General features: G+C 40.0%; 1 protein-coding gene across 5 annotated transcripts in view; it reads left to right on the forward strand.

Moving 5' to 3' along the window:
• Positions 1-20,262, forward strand: part of Eda (ectodysplasin A) — a 403,326-nt gene that overhangs the window by 373,804 nt on the left and 9,260 nt on the right. For all 5 annotated transcript variants that reach the window (XM_005081158.4, XM_005081159.4, XM_005081161.4 and 2 more), the window contains exons 3-5: positions 12,807-12,830; positions 17,846-18,025; positions 19,454-19,488. In XM_005081158.4, coding sequence (XP_005081215.1) covers positions 12,807-12,830; positions 17,846-18,025; positions 19,454-19,488 — 239 coding nt within the window. The remainder of the gene's footprint in view (positions 1-12,806; positions 12,831-17,845; positions 18,026-19,453; positions 19,489-20,262) is intronic.

Below are 20,262 nucleotides of genomic sequence, written 5' to 3' on the forward strand. Positions count from 1 at the left end.
GACAGGGTTTCTTTCTCAGGCTTTGGAGCCTGTCCTGGCACTTGCTCTGTAGACAAGGCTGGCCTCAAATGCACAGAGATCCCTCTGTCTCTGCCTCCCAAGTGCTGGGATTAAAGGCATGTGGCACTATTGCCTGGCGATTGCTATAGTTTTGTAGTAAATTTTGAATCAAAGAATGGCAGGTGTCCAGCTTTATTTTTATTCCACAATACTATATTTGATATTCTATATCTGTTACCTTTCTGTATAAACTTTGGATCAGTTTGTTAATATCTACAAATCTTCTGAAGTATTCCAACAGAAATACATTTAATCTATAGGTTAAGTTTGGTACAAGTGATATTTTAACAATATTAAATTGTTTTCCACAAACATGGAATATCCTTCTATATAGATGTTTATTTCTTACATAAAATTTTTGTATTTTTGCTTATATTGATACTCCTATTTTGTTAAATCTATATCTAAATACCACCCCTTCTTCTTTCTCATTCTAAGGTAAATGCTGCTATAATCTTTTATTTCAAATTTCAGTTGTTCATTACTGATATGTAGGGAAGAATTTGTCTTCTGTATATTAGAATTTAACTGTGAAACATGTTAATTTCTATTTAGTTCCAGGAGTTTTTTCTAAAGATTTTCTACTGGAAAATTTTATGGAAATACAGCCTTAGTTCTTCCTTTCCTTTTATTTCCTTTCTTACCTTCTCATATGATCTAGGATTTCCAGAATGATTGCTGAATTATAGTGATGAGAAAGGAACCCTTTACTTGTTCTCAGTCCTAAGGGGATGACATCTACTTATCTCAACATTGTTCTATATGGAATTTTTATAGAATTCTTAATTAAATTGAGGAAATTACTTTAACCACTACTAGATGGAATTTTTCATCATAAAGGGATGTGAAATTGCATTTAAGATATTTTCTACATCTATTGATATGACTGGTTTTTCTTCTTTAGCTTATTGATATAAGATAGACTGAATTGATTGATTTTTATGTTAATATAGCCTTACATATAAGGAATAAATCCTTCCTGGTTGTTGTCTTAGTCCATTTTCTATTATTGTAATAAAATGCCTAGAGCTAGAAATTTTATTTTAAAAATATATAGTTCATTTGTTTTCTAGTAAGTGTTGGCATGTGTACAAGTGGTTAGTTTGTGTCAACTAGACACAAATTTGAGTCATCTGGAAAGAAAGTATCCCACAAATCAATAAACATGGTTTCTGCCTCTTCTCTTTCTTGAATTCTCTCCTTGATGGACTGTGGTTGGGATGTGTAAGCCAAACAAACCTTTTCCTTCTCACACTACTTTTGGTCAGTGTTTTATAACAGAAACAGAGAATCAAACCAATAATAATCAGTGCCAGAGAGTAGGCTCTTGCTATGATGGACCTAACCATGTGGCTTTTATGCCCTGGACTGTTTTGTGGGAGGAAGGAGGAGAATTTTGTAGCTTTAGGCTAGAAATACCATTGGGTGCTCAGAGCTAAATAAACTGATCTGGGATTTTGAAGATACTATTAAGAGAAATTCAGGTGATGGAGGTCTGGCTTGTGAAGTTTTACAGGGAAGCAAAGACTCTTAACCAGGCTGTTCATGTGATATTTTGGATTAAGAATCTCTGGAAGTAATTTCTTTTTATAACTGGGAATGTGGTCTTATCTCACATACACACACACACACAGAGAGAGAGAGACAGAGACAGAGACAGAGAGAGAGAGACAGAGAGAGAGAGACCTCCAAATGGATCAGGGTCTCATTGTAACACCTGAACCTCTGGAATTGGTAGAACACATAGGGTGTACACGACAAGATATAGGCACAAGTTCAGGCTTTCTGAATAAGACACTGGTTGCTCAGAAAATAATGCTAACAATTGACAAATGGGACCTTATTAAATTTTAAAACTTTTGTATTGCAACATAAGTGGTTAACTGAGCTACGAGGCAACCTGGAGAATGGGGAAAAAAAACTTTGCCAGATATAAACCTGACAGTAGATTAATATCTAGAAGATACAAATAGCTCAAAACACATAAACTTCAAGAAAACACCCCAATCTATGGACTATGAAATTGAATGCAGAGTTCTCAAAAGAGGAAATAAAAATGCTTAATAAAGCCAGGTGGTGGTGGTGCACGCCTTTAATCACAGCACTCGGGAGGCAGAGGCAGGCGGATCTCTGTGAGTTAGAGGCCAGGCTGGACTGACAGCCTCCAAAACAATACAGAGAAACCCTGTCTCATAAAACCAAAAAAAAAGCTTAATAAACACTTTTAAAAGTGTTCAACATCTCTAGCCATCAGGTAAATGCAATCAAAATCCACTTTGAGAGTCCATCTCACCTCAGTTAAAGGTGGGTCTTTAAGAAGAAAAGATACAACAAATGCTGGTAAGGATGTGGAGAAAGATACTGTTGGTGGGATTGTAAATATGTACAGTTACTGTGGAAATCAGTATGTTCCTCAACAAAGAAGAAATGGATCTGCCATATGACCCAACTACTCCATTCCTGTGGGTATGCCCAAAGGACTCTATGACAGGAATACCTGCACATATGTTCATTCATGACTCCTTCACAATAGCTAGGTAAACAAATCAGCCTAAACTTTGTGTTGGTTACTTTTTTGACTTGACACAAGTGGGAGCTGTTTGGGAAAAGGAAATCTCAATTGGGAAAATGTTCCCACCTATATTGGGTAGATCCATTCTATGGCAGCGTGGTGCTACCCCTGGGCAATTGTCCTGAGTTGTATTAAGGAAGCTGACTAAGCAAGTCATAAGCAACAAACCAGTACACATTCTCTATGGCCTCTGCTTCAGTTCCTGACTCCATGTTCCTGCCTTGAGTTAATGCCCTGACTTCCCTCAGTGATGAACTGTGACCTGAGAGTTATAAGATTAAATAATCCTTTCCTCCCCAAGTTGCTTTTTATTTCAGTGTTCTATTCTAGCAATAGAAACCCTAAATAAGATGTATGTCCATCGACTGATAAAGAAATAATGAAAATTTATGATATAGTTTCACAATGAAATTCTCTATTCAATGTTAAAAAGTGAAATTATGAATATTTTAGAAAATTTATGTAACAAGAAAATTAACACTGAGGAAAAGGCCTAGAAAGATAAATATTGCATGTTCCCTCTCATACGTCGACTATAATTTCAAAATTTTAGATTTTTGTGTTTAACTTAGAATGTCTACAGAGAACAGGAGGTGATATAAGGGCCATGGGTTAAGAAAAGAGGCCTGAGGCCATGCGTTGGTGGCACACGCCTTTAATCCCAGCACTAGGGAGGCAGAGGCAGGTGGATCTCTGTGCATTTGAGGCCAATCTGGTCTACAGAGCGAGTTCCAGGACAGCCTCCAAAACAATACAGAGAAAGTCTGTCTTGAAAAAAACAAAAAAAGAAAGAAAAAAGAAGAGGCCTGAATGGAACAAATAGAACTCATGTGAAATGAAAGTACAGGGGGGAAGACTGCTATGGTGGTAAGGTTTAAATGGGAAGGGGTCTGGAAGGATAAAGGACAGGAGGAGGTAGAGACAGAGTTAACCAAAACTAAGGATGTAAGAAGACATATGGACACCTCCCTGAGTTGATGATCAAGAAGTTCCCACAGCCCTCCAAAGCAACACAGGCTATTCGTTTCCCACCAGAACTAGACAGTAAGACTCAGTAGTTGAAGAAATCACATACCTTGGTTGCATGACATAGACAAATCAAGTTGGAACTTAACTGGAAGCTCCCTCCCTATTGGCTAATATATATTGTACTAGAATATCCAGTGAGGATGCTAGGGGAGAAAACTCAGTACTTTCACCCAGATGCAGTCCTTGTGTCTTATAATACAACCTACCCACCAAAATATGTCCACTGATGCAATCATGGATGGGTATTATGAGGGCAACTAGCCACTCTGATAAATTTGAGACCTACTCCACAGAAGGAAATTCATGCTTGATGCTATAAACCTGGTTAAAAAACAACTCATTGAGTTTTCTAATGTTTTGCTAAATGAACATGACATCAAATCACTTCCTAAATATTTATGTTTATACTTATACCCATCCACACACTGTATTCTCAGTCTTGGGGAAACTTCTTTTTATAATGAATAGCAGTGAGAGAAGACTCATAGCTGAGAATAAGTGACTGTTGAGTACTCAGGACTGAACAATACCACCTCTTTTAATATTCAGGGAACATCATGACCGAGGAGGAAAAAGAATATAAAAACCAGATGATAGGGAGAAGGGCTGTGAAAACGTTACCTTCTGGACATGACACAGTCATTACAACTGTGAACTCAGTAATTGCAGTTGCCTGCACTAGATCTGCACAAGACTAAATCTGTCAACAGTAAGTCATGAGGGAGAGAGGCACATGTGGCTCACTGTTCCCTGGGAAGGTATCCACTATTTACAGAACTTAGGGAAGGCAGTCCTTGTCTCCAGTTGTGTAGCCACTGATGAGTCCACTGTGCTTCAGTGGATAATTTGACATCCACAAGACACATGGACAGCCCTGGCCATGACTTGTTTCACAGATCCATAAGCCATAATATTTCCTATTATTATTTTGAACAAAACTGTTACCTGCTAAATTGAGAATAAAAAGTAAAATGTTTAAAGCATATTATTTCCTGAAATTTATTATTTTTTAGTTTTTAAAAGTAAAATTTAACTGGCATCATTCCTCCACTTCCCTTTCCTCCCTCCTACCCATCCCTGTTCCTCCTTACCTTTCTTCCTTCCAAAATCATGCCCTTTTTCTTTATTACATATATAAACACTTAAATAAGTCAGTGCAACCCGCTGAGTCCATTTAGTGGTGTGTGTGTGTATATGAGTTCAGGGCTGAATACTTGGTCTTGGATAACCAATTAAGGGCTCCTCCTCTCTGCAGTTGTTATTTGCTTTGTCTGGGTGAAGCCTATGAGAATTCCTCCTTCCATATTAGCATGTCTATTGGTGCTATACTTCTTTAGATCTTGTTTCTTTATCTTCCTTTATCTATTCTCTAACTCACTTCCCTTCTTAATGTAGATCCATATTTCTGACCTGTGTAATATTCCTTCTCTGTTAACATTTCTTCCAAGGTATATCTACTGGCAGAAATTTCCTTGATTTTTTGGTTTTTTTAGAGAGTTTATTTCTCCTTTTTTAAAGGAGAATTTCATGGGATACAGAATTCCAGCTTGCTTGTTTTACTTTGTTGATCCTTAATGGGGAATGTCCTCCAGTATGCTGTGGATACATGCTTCTCTTATTGGTTGATGAATAAAGCTGTTCTGGCCAATGGACAGACAGGATTTAGCCAAGTGGGAAATCCAAACAGGGATAGAGAAAGCAAGAGATACATACATCACCTGTAAGCTAAGACCACATGGAGATACATAGATTAATAAAAATGGGTTAATAATTAAGAGAAAGCTACCAATAAGAAGCCTGAGCCATCTGTAAAACAGTGTAATCGTTAATATTAGTTTCTGTGCGTTATTTGGGACTAAATGACTATGGGACTGAGTGTGACAGACACATCCCTCTACAGATCCTAGGTCTTCAATAAAGATGAAGTATGTAGTGTTCCTTAGTAGAGCATATGAGGAATCAGAAGGAAACTCACTTGCCTTATGATCATTTTGTGGTTAGTTTAGAACTAGAATCTCACTGGGCCATGCTAACCCTGATTCTATCATAAGGCACTATTTTCCTAATGGCAGAAAAGCAGACTGTCTGCTTATGTTGACTTAAACCTGTCTCATCTTAATCTTACTCTTATCAAAGAAGTCTGAACTACTTCACAGCTATCTTTCCCACTCTGTGGAGTTTTGTATCTAGAAAGCATGATGATTACAAATCGGGGCATTGGAAGGATAGAGAAATGTTGGTTCTTATCATGAAGCCAACATATGACAATGGTAGTGCTCCAAATTTTGTAAGAATAAGCTTCTGAAGCATATTAAGAAAACAGATGATTTTATCTTACAGATTATGGAATTGAGAAGGAGTTATTGATTTGGTCACTGTTACTTAGATACTTCTAGTATGGGACAGCTCTAGCTCCCTACCATTTTCTCTCTAAAAACCTGAAAACTACCATGGCTTTGAATACAAAGGAATGAATGTAACAGTTGTAGGGAATGGGCTTAGAGGCCCCTGTTAAAATTCATAAGATTGATTTATTGACCATAGTGAATGGCGTTGGAACAAAAACGAATCCTTATATTGTTGAGATAATTTACTCATTAGTGCTTGTGGGAAATGTGATATAGTCTACTAACAATCTTAACTATATTTTTGTGCCCCCCCCCACAAGGGATATGACAATTGCTTACTAAGCAGAAGTTCTATGGGAGCCCTTCTGTGACCAGAAAAGAAGTAGAAGAAATTATTTTGAGAACCATTTTTATATATTATATTTATTATAATTTTAATTATATTTTACTTATAATAAAACCCAACCTAAATGTCCATCAAAGATTATTAGTTAAATGCCTCCATATTAGAAATAACAAGATAATTAGGAAGAGTAGAAGGGAAATAAGGCAGGGTAATGGAAGTGGTGAATGTGATTAAATTATATCATTACATATAAGAAAATGGCAAAATGAAACCACTATGTATAATTAATATATGTTAATAAAACAAAAGAAATAAGTTGAAAGTAAATTTGAAAAAAGTTTACAAACATAATGTAGAAATATAATTATTTAGATTGAAAAAGAAAAATTGAAGATGTTGCATGGTAGTAGAATGCCTAGTGTGTTCAAGTCTTTGGGTTTGATCACCAACACTGCAAAAACAAGTAGGCAAATACTTCACATACAAAAAGATCATCAAACAATATTTTATTTTAATCATATTTAATAAGAATATATATTAATATGCCTACAAGCTTTCTAAATAAGCATAAAAAGTTAGTGCTTATTAATGGGCACTTTATGAGATATTTCTCTTCCTCTTTTATGTGTATATATACATGTACCAAGAATCCTGCTATAAAGTTTAAAAACCTTTTTAATTTTAAAATATTTTTAATATGGTATTTTTATTAACTCTTTGAGAATTTCATGCATGCATGCATATAATGTACTTTGCTCCTATTTACTCCCACTTCTTCCCTTATCTCAGTCCAACCCCCTGGTTACTTCCTACACCCCCTTTTTTTCATTTTACTATGTATTTTATTTTACTAGTTTTTTGAGAATTTTATACAATGTATTTTGATTATATTCACCTAACTCCTTTGAGATCCATCCCCTTTCTTTACCCAACCAATTCTGTGTCTTTCTTTCACCTATCAAGTACAATTTGTGCTGTCCATATACTCTTGATGAATGTCCTTCCACTGGAACATGGGCAAGTAGCAGGTGCCACACCCTTAAAGAAAACTGACTCTTGCTGTCCCGGCAGCTATCAGTTGCCAACAGCTGCCTAGTTAGGGGTGTGACTTCATACCCACCTTCCCTCTCCATGTTGGGATTTTATCTGGATTGATCTTATGAGGGTCTTGTGCATTGTCACAACTGCTGTGATTTCATATGTGCAACTGCCCTGTTGTATCCAGAAAACGGTTCCCTTGTATTTATCCACCATGTCTGGCTCTTAAAGTATTTCTGCCCCCTCTTCCACAATCATCCCTGAGTCTTGGGATCAGTGGTATGATACAATTTTCTCATTTATGGCTAAACACTTTGCAGTCTCTTATTACTGCACCTTGATGAAGGTTGAGAGAAGCATTAATCTATGGGTATAAACTGAAAGCAAAAGTCAGTTTAATACTTATCCCCATTTAGCAGAATAATAGTAGAAGGTTCTCCTTTAAGGCCTGTGACCTCTCTAGACACAATTTCTTGGCCTGGATAATGGTGCCAGATATAGGTTTCATCTTGGCAGTGGGACTGAAATTCAATCAAAAAGTGATTGGTTACTCTCATGACATTCACGCCATACTTGTACCAGTGAACATGACTTGCCAGGCCAGTTGTTATTATAACTCTCAGTGTTGACAGCTGAGTAAGAGTATTACTTTTCTCTTCTGGTAGCACTATAAAAGCTAACCAGTAGGGATTAAGTTTCCAGGTATTAGCTTGATTTCTACATGTTCTATGACTCAAGTATGTGTTGCCTTCAACAGTAGCGTCTTATCGTCAAATTCTGGAAGGTAGTCTAGAGCTTACCTTTTCCAAGAAGTGAGGGTTTAAAGGAACTCACTAGCCAACAATTCCAGAAGAGGCAACCCATTCCTGACACTGAGCTTTTTATTTGTTAGCCTGTGGAATCTAGTAGGGTCATTGTTGCCCTACAATAGACTAACTCTAAACTAGTGTGTGTGTGTGTGTGTGTGTGTGTGTGTGTGTGTGTGTGTGTGTGTGTGTGTGTGTATGCATGTATGTTTTAGGAACCTTCCACAGTAGTAAGTTTTCACATGACTCTTTGAAAGGGTCTTTAGTGTTAATTCCCCATTCCCATACTCCCTCCTCTACCTTGCCCTCTATCCCCAACTTCTTTTAACCCTTCCTGTTCTGTTAGTCTCCCGTTATACCATAGTATTCTACCCCCCTCCCTTGAAAGCCGCACCCCTGTAGTGCCTTACTAATCCCATAGCCTTTATAGATATTCCAAATGAAACACAAATATCTGAAGATCCAAAATTAATGTCCATTGGGTGGGATGTAGTGGCACGCATCTTTAATCCTACCACTCTGGAGGCAAAGGCAAGTGGACCTCTGTGAGTTCAAGGCTAGTCAGGTATTCATAGAAAGTTCAAGACCAGCCAAGGTTACGTAGAGAGACCCTGTCTCAAAAAAACAAAAAATGAAAGAAAAAAATAGTAACAACAATTAACATCTACAAATGAGAAAAAATGACAATTGCCTTTCTGAATTTGAGTTATCTCACTCAGAATGTTTGTTTACTTGCAAATTTCATAACTCCAGTTTTCTTAACAGCTGAATAATACTCGTTGTATAAATGTACCACATTTTCATTATCCATTCATTGGTTGATGGACATCTAGGTTGTTTACATTTCTTGGCTAACCCACTGACTTTAATTTGTGCTTGCCCATATACTTATGGGTGTGGGACCATCCACTGGAGGAAGACAGACCTACTGAGGGCCATACCCTTAAAGAAAACTGAACCCCACTGACACATTCATGCTGCCTTATTGACTAGTTTGGTCTTCTCCAGGTGTTGCATGGGCAACCACAACTGTAAGGAGTTCATGAGTGCAGCTATCCTGTCCTTTCCGGAAGACAGAGTCCTCATCCGTGATGGACCCTGAGTGTTATAGGAGGAGGAAATATTTTAGATAGTTGTCTTAGTTTAGGTTACTGTTGCTGTAATGAAACACCTTGACTAAAAGCAACTTGGGGAGGAAAGCGTTTATTTGTCTTACACTACCACATCACAGTTCATCATCAAATTAAGTTAGGACAGGAACTCAAACAGGACAGGAATCTGGAAGCAGGAGCCGATGCAGAGGCCACAGAAGGATGCTGCTTTCTGGCTTGCCCTCATTACTTGCTCAGACGGCTTTCTTATAGAACCCAAGACCACCAGCCCAGGAATAACACCACCCACAATAGACTGGGCCCTCTGCTATGAATCACTAATTAAGAAAATGCCCTACAGGCTTGCCTACAGCCCAATCTTATGGAAGCATTTTTTCAATTGAGGTTCCTTCCCCTCAGCTTGTGTCAAGTTGACATAAAACTAGCCAGGACAATAGTTTATGGCTGAGCACTCCACTAACAGTTATTTTCTGCACTTTGACCACTTATGAGTTTCTGCATTAACCACCATTCACTGCACACTTCTCTGGTGAGGTCTGAAAGCTGCACTAATAATAGTAGCAGTAGATTCACCCCTAGAGCCTATGAGCTCCCCAATCATAGATTCTTGGCCAGATTTGTAGTAGAAATCATTTTTTAAATTCCCTTTCCCGAGTCAGGTGTATTGTGGCACAACACTGTAAATCCCAAACACTTGGGAGGCTAAAGCAAGAGGATTGTTCTGAGTTCTGAATTCAAAACCACTCTGGGACACAAGTAAATTTCAAGCTAGACAGCATTGTATAGTAAGGCTCTTTGTCCAAGCACAAACAAATGAAAGGTGTCCCCTTTCCCTCTTATCACTTGTACATTTAAAGAGAACTTTTCCCTAAAACATTTTTTTTTCATTTTATATTTCAACTCCAGTTCACCCTACCTCTCCTTCTCCCACCCCTTCTGCCTCTCCCCATCCCACCCACCATCCACTCCTGAGTGGGTGTAAGGCCTCCCTTGGGAAGTCAACAAAGTCTGACATACCAAGGTGAGGCAGGACCAAGCTCCTACCCCCTGTATCATGGCTGAGCAAGGTGTCCTACCATAGGGAATGGGCTCCAAAATGTCAGTTCATGCACCTGGGATAGGTCCTCGTCCCACTACCAGCACCCACCCCCCAACAAACAGATCAAGCCACATAACTCTCACTCATGTTCAGAGGGCCTAGCTGTCAGTCTGTAGTCTGTGAGCTCCCACTAGCTCAGGTCAGCTGTCTCTGGTTTGACCATCATGATCTTGACCCCACCCTTTGTTCATATGATCCCTCCTCCCTCTCTTCAGCTGAACTCCAGGAGCTCAGCCCAGTGCTTGACTGTGGGTTACTGCATCTGCTTCTATCAGATACTGGATGTAGGTTCTATGATTAGGGCATTCACTAATCTGATTAAAGGGGAAGGCCAGTTCCCAGGAATCCACAAGGATGGCCCCAGATAAGACTCCTCGCAATAGTGGAGAGGGTTCCTAAAACTTTTATTCCTCAGCTCAACTAGCCAGCATTACTCCTGAGGTACCCCTTATTTAGTATGTTCCTATACAACTTGTAAGTTCTATTGATAGTGGTGTTCAGGCACTATTTACTGTGCTACCTTCCATAGGCATGCCCAGAAAAGACCAGCTAGCTGGTGATGGCCTGATTTCCTCCTCAGCATCTGATGCAATAACACTATCCCTTTACTAGCTGAAACAGCCAAAAAGTAGACCAGAGCTAGGCCAGCAACTGTCACCCTACTGTTCTTGCTTATGAGGCTAAGGTGACTAACTGACCAATTGGTAACTAGCTGGAGGGGATGTGTAAATCCTTCCTTCAACAGCTTTCTATTTTTTGTAGTTTTTTATTTAAATTAGAAACACGCTTGTTTTACATGTCAATTCCAGTTCCCTCTCCCTCCCCTCCTCCCTTGCCCCCCACTGATCCCCTTCCATGGGGGATTATTAAAATTTGTCACATCATTTGGAGCAGGGCCTAGGCTGTGTGTCTAGGCTGAGTATCCCTCTATGTGGAATGGGCTCCCAATTCATTCATATACTAGGAATAAATACTAAATAGCTTTCTTATTCAATAAGAATGTCCTTCTCAGGTTATATTGTTGTCTCTTACCTAGTTCTAGCCATGTTTCCCTATCAGAACCTTTATGCACATTCTCAGGAATGCTTAATGTTTTGAAAAACAACATAAAGAAGCCAGGTATGGCTCATGCCTGTATCTCAGCACTCAGGAGACCGAGGCAGGTGGATTGCAGTTCAAGGTCAACCTAGATTATACATTTAAGCCCTATTTCAAAAATCCAAAACACTAAGATGACAAAGGACTAGGAGGAGAAACATAAGGAAAAGAAGGATATGAAATGAGAAATTCATGATCTTCAATTGTTCCACCAAACAGAAACATCTTTTGCACATTTTTTTTTTGTGAGGGAAAGCTAATGGGGCTGGAAATCTTCCAGATTAGAGATTCTATTAGCTTCCTATGAAACCTGATCTCGCAGGTGGAGATCATTCTGGACTTGTTACAAGAATCAAGTTAGATAATACACAGAAGAATGATCTGTAAACTGAATTCAATAGAATGCTCCTAAAGACACTGATGACTATTTAGTCCTGTGCAATATTGGTCTGTAGCAAGTTGGAACAGAGTTTAAATACCTGTGTCTGAAAAATGTTAGATTCATCTGAAGAAACAAGAAACCTGAATCCCTATGAATAAAAGTGACCTGAGACCTAAACTATGTCTTTCTAGGGAGTGGTTATCATCTAATACCACCTAACTATACTAGACATGCCTTTGGCTTTCTGAGTTCTCTATATTGATTTAAACTGCTTTCCTTAGAAGCAATTCATGAGAAGGCACTTCTGATTCCACTACCAATGCAACTGTTGACATTTCCTTTAAAGCATTTATTAAGTTTTGGTAAATTGCTGTGGGAGTGCATGTGGCCCCCACATGAATGGATTATGGTAGCACTGTTTTAACAACTAATAAATTAAATCACAATAAAGAAGTGACTAGAAAGTCAACTACTGTTGCTCGGCTCCTTCCATAAGAGCACCACTTTTCCCCTTCTTGTATCCCCATCTGAAACTTAGTATGACAGCTTCACCTGAATGCAACCTCAGGACTCTCAGCATTAGTGGAATGTCATCCTGAGGTTGTTAAGTTGTGAGTTTCTGGGCATTTCATCTCTATAGAGGAATACCATTTCTCTCACTCCTAACTAAAGTGGAAAGTTTGGGTTTTTCTTAAAGGAGTAATCCTCTATGTGTTTTTTCATGTATTTCAACAGCTAGAAAACATATGGGAGAAGCATGATAATTGGGTAATATATATCTGTCTAAAACTTGGCCCATATCTATGGGGTTCTCTTAAATCTGCAGTGCCTTGAGGGTCCCCCTTAGTGACTTTCTAGAGAACAACCATTTTTTAAACTTCTATTAACTTAATCTTTCTTCTTCTATTTCTCATAGGTCCTGTTAAAAACAAGAAAAAGGGTAAGTTAAGCTCTTGATTTTATTATATTGTCTTTTTTAATTAGAAAAAATGAATGAAGTAGAATTTTGCAATAATTTCTATCAATATTAGTTGTCCTTTGCTTTATTCTATCATTTACTCGAGTGTTACTCTATAAAGAGAATAATTAGTTTTTCAGTAAAAAAAAGCCATGGAAAATAGAATTGGCTCTAGCAACACATGCAAGTTATCTTTGTTGGATGATTATGATGATGATGATGATGATGGTGATGATGATGATGATGACTATGTGTCCCGTGTCCTCCCTTTTCTCTTTCACTGGAAATCAAACCTAGCGCCTATGCCTTAAGAATATTAGGGAAAAGTTCTACCACTACAATCTACTCCAAGCCCTCATTTTTTGGTTCTTCCTTCTTGTTCCTTTTTACATCTCCGTTTCCATCTCATATTTATTTCATTTCTTGCTCTGCCCACTGCCTTCTTTTTTCTCCATTCCCCCTCCATTAGCAGATCAGTTATCAGACATGAATGAAGACCTAAGACCACTTATAGAGAAAAAGAAACTCTACCTATGGAAAGGTATCAATACTTTGATTCTTAGCCTAAAAGCTGTTTTTATTCAATTTCCCAGATGATCAAAGATTATACCTCTTGCTTTGAGAATTCAATACCATTTTCTCTGTGATGAAGAAAAAAACTTACGCTGCTGTGTTACTCTATTCCTTTCATGTTTCTGAAGTAGATGGTAGTTGGAGCATTTCACTGTGCTGTCCTTGATTTCTAAAGTCCACATTTCACCTAACATAGGACTAGCCAGTGGTACATGGAGTGCTTGCTTGCTTGCCTAAAAAGGAGGCTCAAAAGAGAAAGCAGGTTATAAGGACTAGGCAAATAAAATCCACTCCTTTGCACTAAAAGAATCAACTGTGAAGTCAGCTTATGTACCAGTTTGTTTCTGGGTCCTGACATGAAAGGAAGACAGGGATTGTAAAACTAGTATGTTATCCCCTTTAAAAATTCTTTTTTTGCTTGGCGTTGGTGGCACACACCTTTAATCCCATCACTCGGGAGGCAGAGGCAGGCAGATCACTGTGAGTTCGAGGTCTGGTCTACAGAGCAACTTCCGGGACAGCCTCCAAAACAATACAGAGAAACCCTGTCTCAAAAAAAATTCTTTTTTCTCTGTCTGCATGATACTGGAAATCTAACCCAGGGCTTTCGATGTGCTAGTCAGATGCACTATTGTTGGACTACATCTCTAGGCCTCTTGTACTTTTTTTGAAAGAGACATGATCTCACTTAGTTGTTGAGACTGGCCTTGAACTCATTCTGTAGCCATGAGTGACCTTAAACTTAGTGATCTGTCTGCCTAGGCCTCCCAATTAGCTTGAATTGTGAACCTTAAAATTCTTTACCAAGGCTGCAAAGATATTTTAGCTGTTAAGAGCACACATTGCTCTTATAGAGGACTTGAGTATGGTTCCCAGCACCTACAAGGTGGCTCACTAATGTGCGATCCTATTGAAGAAAAATGACTGGAATTTTGCCCAGTTTTCTGAAGACCTGAACTGGACAAAGTTAGTAAACACCAGAGAGCAGGAGTGAGCATGGAGTCCTTTGCTGTTTCCCAGGTTTCACCACTAGGATGCCCTGTCTATTAAAAAAGTAAATTTTAGTTTCAAGCATTTGATTCTGAACTGGTTACATCTCTTTGAGATAGAAATTATAACTCACATGATTGCCTAGTATTGCTACCTTGTGTATGAAACGTTATCGGGAAGAAGCACATAAGCCTTAAACATCTACTTTGTTTAGAAGTGATTTAGAAGCCATTTAATATGGATTTCCTTGGACACAGTGAATAGGCACATACTTGAAGAGGGAAATTGAATTGTTCACTTAATTTTCACCCTTTAATGGAATTTTCCTACTCCCACAGCTCTCTCCCTCTCTCTTCCCATTACACCCTTTCTTCCCCGCCCCCACCACAGCCTCCCTTTACTCCCTTGCTTTCCATTGTTCTTTCAACATTTGAGACTTAGCTGAAAGGTTAGGGAAATGCCCCCTTTGATGAAGTTTAAGCTTTGAAATGATGTGATTGTTCTTTTATCTGTGACTACACAGGGTAACTTTCTCAGTACAAATGTCTTTAGGCTTTTGTATCATGAAGTATTCTGTCAAAGCTAGAGAATCTAAAGAAGGAATTCAATCTATTGGTCCAGAGGTCATTTTCTGGATACTGTTATGTGACCCTAGCTTTCTAGAGGAATGAAACTCTGAGGAGCTTCCTTGTCCAAGTGCAGAAGCAGAGGGCCAGCTACTGAAGCAGACGCCATCAGGACTTTTTCTCAGATGCCTTCTAACATTTTCATGAGTGATCACTCTGTGTTTACACTGCAACAGTTATTTTCTTGGACTGGAGGAGGCTCTGGATGTAATTCTAAAATTACATTAAGCAGTTACAGGAGAATCACATTCTTGGAGCTTGAGCTTGTGCTATCCACAGAACACCCTCTAGCTGGAAAATCTGTGAGGCCTGGAAATGCAGGAACCCAGGGCAGCCTAGTATGCATCAATTTCTATGTCTACTCTAACTAGAAAATAAGCAGGGGGAAGCACACCTTACATCCAGGCTGGCGAGTTTCCCAAGTGACAATAGTTCAGTCTTCCTTATGGAACCTCAGTCTCAAAAGGAGACAGAAAGCACTGAGGTCAAGCTCCTTGTTTCCCAGATGGAGAAACTAAGGTTCAAAGTGACTCTGTGACAGGCTAGGGTTTACATTCTTATCTCCAAAGTCCAGATCCTGGGTTCTTTCCACTACACTAACTAGAATTGAAATTTGGGTGCCAAATAAGCCTGATTTGGAAGCTACACAAATCCAAAGGGTGATGGTTTTCCTATTTAGCATCTCAAAATTGACTAGGTCTAGAAACTGGGCAGATCCAATCTTAACTGCTAAGCTCAGAGCAAATGCCATACTTTGGCCCTCTAAGTCTTTAAAGTCCTATAGGCTGTCTTGAAGAATGTTCTCAGGACTGCTCTTTCCTCTCTGAAGAGGAGGTCCCATAGCGACCCACTGTTCCATTCCAAATGTGCATGTGCTTCGACATGGATGCTTGGCCTCTTTATGGGCCTTTTCTTGAATACTTGGGTTCTTTTTTTTTTTTTTAGACATGAAACGAGGACTCGATAAGTCAGGACAGAATTTTCCAGAATAAAATGTCTGAGGAATGAGGAGTTAGAGCCAGTAAGAAAGTTTTAAAGTAAAGGTGTCCTGGTTGTTATTTTGTTGTTGTTGTGTTATTGTTTGTTGATCTGTGAATTTTGTTTGTCAACTTGACACAAGCTAAAGTTATTTGGGAAACAGGACCTCAATTGAGAAAAATGCCTCCATCAGATTGCCTATGGGTAACTCTGTAAGGCATTTTCTTGATTGATGATTAGTACAGGTAGGCCCATCCCACGGTAGGTGGTGCCAGCCAGGGGCAGGTGATCCTGAGTTGTATAAGAAAGAAGGCTGAACAAGTCTTGAGGAACCAGCCAGTAATCAGTGTTCCTCTGTGATCCCTGCTTCAGTTCCTGCTTCCAGGTACCTGCATTGAGTTACTTCTTTGGCTTTCCTCAAAGGACTCAAGAAACACTTTCCTCCCCAAGTTTCTTTTGGTTATGGTGTTTATCATAGCAATAGAAACCCTAAGACAGAAGGTAAAGAAGTTTATATTTGAAACTGAGAAATTATCTCAGGGAAGGACACCATTAAAGATTTCCAATCCTAGGAATTTCATTGAAATTCTAGGAGTGTAGAAAGAAAAGAAAGAAGTGTATCTATGACCACCTACAGTCCTTTGGTGGGTCTGCTAAAAAGAAAGCAAGCCTATAGAAGGAACAGTTTTGATTCACTTACTGTGACTACACCCTAGAAGCAATGTTAGAAGGACTAGAATATGAAATGGTAGGACTGAGGATGTTCTGGGAAGACAGTGAGAAGAAAAGAAGGAGGCAGAGTTGGTACCACATAAACAATGCATTTGAGAATACGGCCTCTCAAGAAAATCTCTGGGAAGGTGGATTATTTTGCCTACAAAGATGAAAGTTGATAGGTAACCTAATGTGCTTGAGTATATGAGATTTTATGTATATGGTGATAACTACTCTTCCCTGGCTACACCAAGAATTGAATAAAAGTTCAAATGGCCACAGGAGGGATTTCAGTTAAATATACCAAAGAACTTCCTAACAGTGAGCAGTGAGGGGTGATAAACACTGGAACATGTAACCAAGAGAGTCTGCAGAATTTCCTTTCCCAGGGATCTTTAAAAATAGAGTTTGGAGAGGTCAGCTGAGAAAGCTGTGCCTGCCACCTCCTCATTAGGTCTCTCTGCCTGCTACTCCTTCTTTTCTGTTGTTTCTTGATATCTTTTGTCCCTTGCCCTCCCTTTCCACCTTTATCTCCAAACCTCCTTCTCACTCCCCTTTTGCAGACAGTGCCGCCCCTATCCACCCCCATCCCTTGCACATCTGACTCCTGACAAATCTTCCTGGAGCTGAAGGTGTTCCTGGGGTCAGACTTCCATTATCTCTTTTAATCACATCAAGTCCACCCAACTGCACGTGAAATGAAGCCCCTCACTTATCAACGACAGCCAAACTCTAAAAAGAACCACAAAGGTCCCTAAGTCTGATTTCCTAATACTTCTTATCCTTTGGACTCAGATCAAAGCCTCATTTTTAAAAGTTTGCCTGACCTATTTTAGCATTTGGTCCCTCTCATTAATGTGGCACTTCTAATATCTTATAACCTTTTTCCCTACTGCACTGGGATCCTTAAGGGCTATTTATTTCTATGTCTTCAAGTGTTCCTTGAAGTGAGGGTAAGACAAGGGAGTATAAACATGTCCAGCTCTTTAGCAAAAACTCCTAGATGGCTGACCTTGTATCATTGGGAAATTCAGGAACCCCTGAAAGTACACTCCTGATGATACATTCTTCACAGTAACTAACTCCAAATTATAACACTGAATCCTGTCGTTATAGGAAAGAAAGCAGGGCCTCCTGGGCCCAATGGCCCCCCTGGCCCTCCAGGACCTCCAGGACCCCAGGGACCCCCAGGGATTCCAGGAATTCCTGGGATTCCAGGAACAACTGTTATGGGACCACCTGGCCCTCCTGGCCCTCCTGGTCCTCAAGGACCCCCTGGCCTCCAAGGACCTTCTGGTGAGTTCTCCTGTCTCCCACCCCTTAGAAACCATGTCAGTGCTTTTGTAGAAAAGAAGCAGGTAATCTTCAGGGAAGTTTCAAACAGTGGTGATGTACAGTAAGGAATCCCTAGTCCTGTGCAGAGCTGGAAACTCAGCTAGCTCTGGTAGGGCCTGGCCGTCTCTAACTCTTGTTGAGATCAAGCTGTGCCAGACAGGCCATCTGTTCTTGCCCCATGCCAACCCTTCCGTCACATTTGTCTTTGGCTCTAGGCCTTCATGTTGTGAGCCAATAAACTCACGTGAGCCAAAAACAGAGGTATGAGAAAGAGGTCCCAGTCACTCACAGGAGTTGCTGTACTTATAGAATTGGCCTACTCTGATTTCCAGCATAGAGTGCCACATGATGTTTGCATGGAAATAGTTTGTAAGGAGGAATGTTGAGGACTGTACAAAATGACAACCCTATCCTAGTTTCCCCCCATGTACTCTGAGATTCCTTTCTCATTGGTGTGGACAAATAGCCACCTCTAGTGAAGTGGTTAGAAATTTATGAATCACTCAGGTTGTGTCTGTAGCAAACATAGACACTAAGACCACTCTGTCCCCGAGCCAAGTACTTCTCATACTACATCCTGAAATACCATGCCATTCCATCCCTTCGCATCTTTCTCCTGGAGCCCGGCAGGGCATGCAACAGGTACAGCTGCAGATCCAAACCTGCCTAATTAGAGTTGACAGGAGGCAGACTGCCTGAACTTATGCTACTTGTTATTTCCTTCTCCTGCTCCCCTCCTTTATCTTGGTTTTTTACGAAATGGACTCTTGAAGCTGAATTCCCTAGGTCTAAAAATTCAGCAACAGGACACAGATTCTTTCATTTGTGATTCAAACAGGGCTCAGCAGCGTTACCATGGTCACAAGAGATAAAGTTGTTTTTTGTATCCAATCATTCCACAAATATTAATTGAGCAATTTCTGTGTAAAAAGATATATATTGCTAAATGGTCCCTGTTCTCGGAGTTTATGTCCTACAGTCAAACAGACACATGTAAAGGAACAAGATCTTTATAAATGACAGTGGTCCTTGGAAAGTCAGTAAGAAAAGAACAAAGGGCTAAAAAAGCAATTGCCATTGTCTTAGGGACACACAATGACAGGCATAGCATAGCCTCTTGTGCTTCATGGGAGCACAGTGGGGCTTGCCTTGGTGGGATATAGACCCCCTGAAGATGAAGGTCAGGCACAAGAATAGGAAGGAGGGACTACTCTCTCCCCCACTGGCAGGCCCCATGTTGTACTGTGACTCCCTTCAGCTGTAAGACCTGGAGTAGAAAATTCCTCCAGGGATGGCTGTGGGGAATCTAGACTCTGAACCCCTGGCTGCTGAAATAGAAAAGGGAAGTAGAAAAGAGTACAACACTGACTGCCCTGTCCTATTTTGCAGGTGCTGCTGATAAAACTGGAACTCGAGAAAACCAGGTTGGCTGGGGATTACTGTCTTCCTGGGGAGGAGGGATAGCCTCAGGCTTGGGGTCACCTTGGAGTCTACTTCCTACAAAATTCCCCAAGGCTTTATTTTATGTTGCCCTAGAGGCACCAAGGTTTTCAATGGCAGCCACTGCCAAGGTCTGAATTGAAAAGCTTTGCCCGAAGGATGCGGCTTTAGTTAAGGGAATAGTCTTGGAACAGTCTTGCCTGGACCTTTTTACTCATTCTGTGAGTGACAGAGGGTCTCTACCGCCAGATTCAGTAGTCCAAGCCTGTTGAGCCTATACACCTAGGCCTCTGACTTTCAAGCCACCCCAGATGCCCAACAGGTACTCAGACTGCCTAGACTCTGGAGCTGAGAAGTTTAAGAGTGTGTCTTTGAAATGCAAACAATTAGCTCTAGATGAAGGCCAGCCTGGGCTTCCCCACTAATGTCCTGGTAGGGTCCTTCCTAGTCTTTGAGCTTCCCAATCTGTCTCTTTTGGCAAGTTCTACTAGCCTGGCCTTGTTTCCTCCCAGCAACCACCCTCACTACAGTGGTTTGGCCACGATGATAAATCTACACAGTCGCACAGTTCTTGATGGCAAATGAGGAATGTAGAACTATATCAAATAAATTATTTTATCTGATTGCTCGATACCGAAAATGGGTGGAAAATGGGCAATTCTATATTCACCTCCTTATTAGATCTGCAGATGCCCTTGGGAGAATGGCCAGACAGAGATTCTTGTAATTCCCATTTTACAGTTGGGGAAATAAAGCTC

This window comes from Mesocricetus auratus, unplaced genomic scaffold, assembly GCF_017639785.1.
Source record: "Mesocricetus auratus isolate SY011 unplaced genomic scaffold, BCM_Maur_2.0 Super-Scaffold_100003, whole genome shotgun sequence".
NCBI classification, from domain to species: Eukaryota; Metazoa; Chordata; class Mammalia; order Rodentia; family Cricetidae; genus Mesocricetus; species Mesocricetus auratus.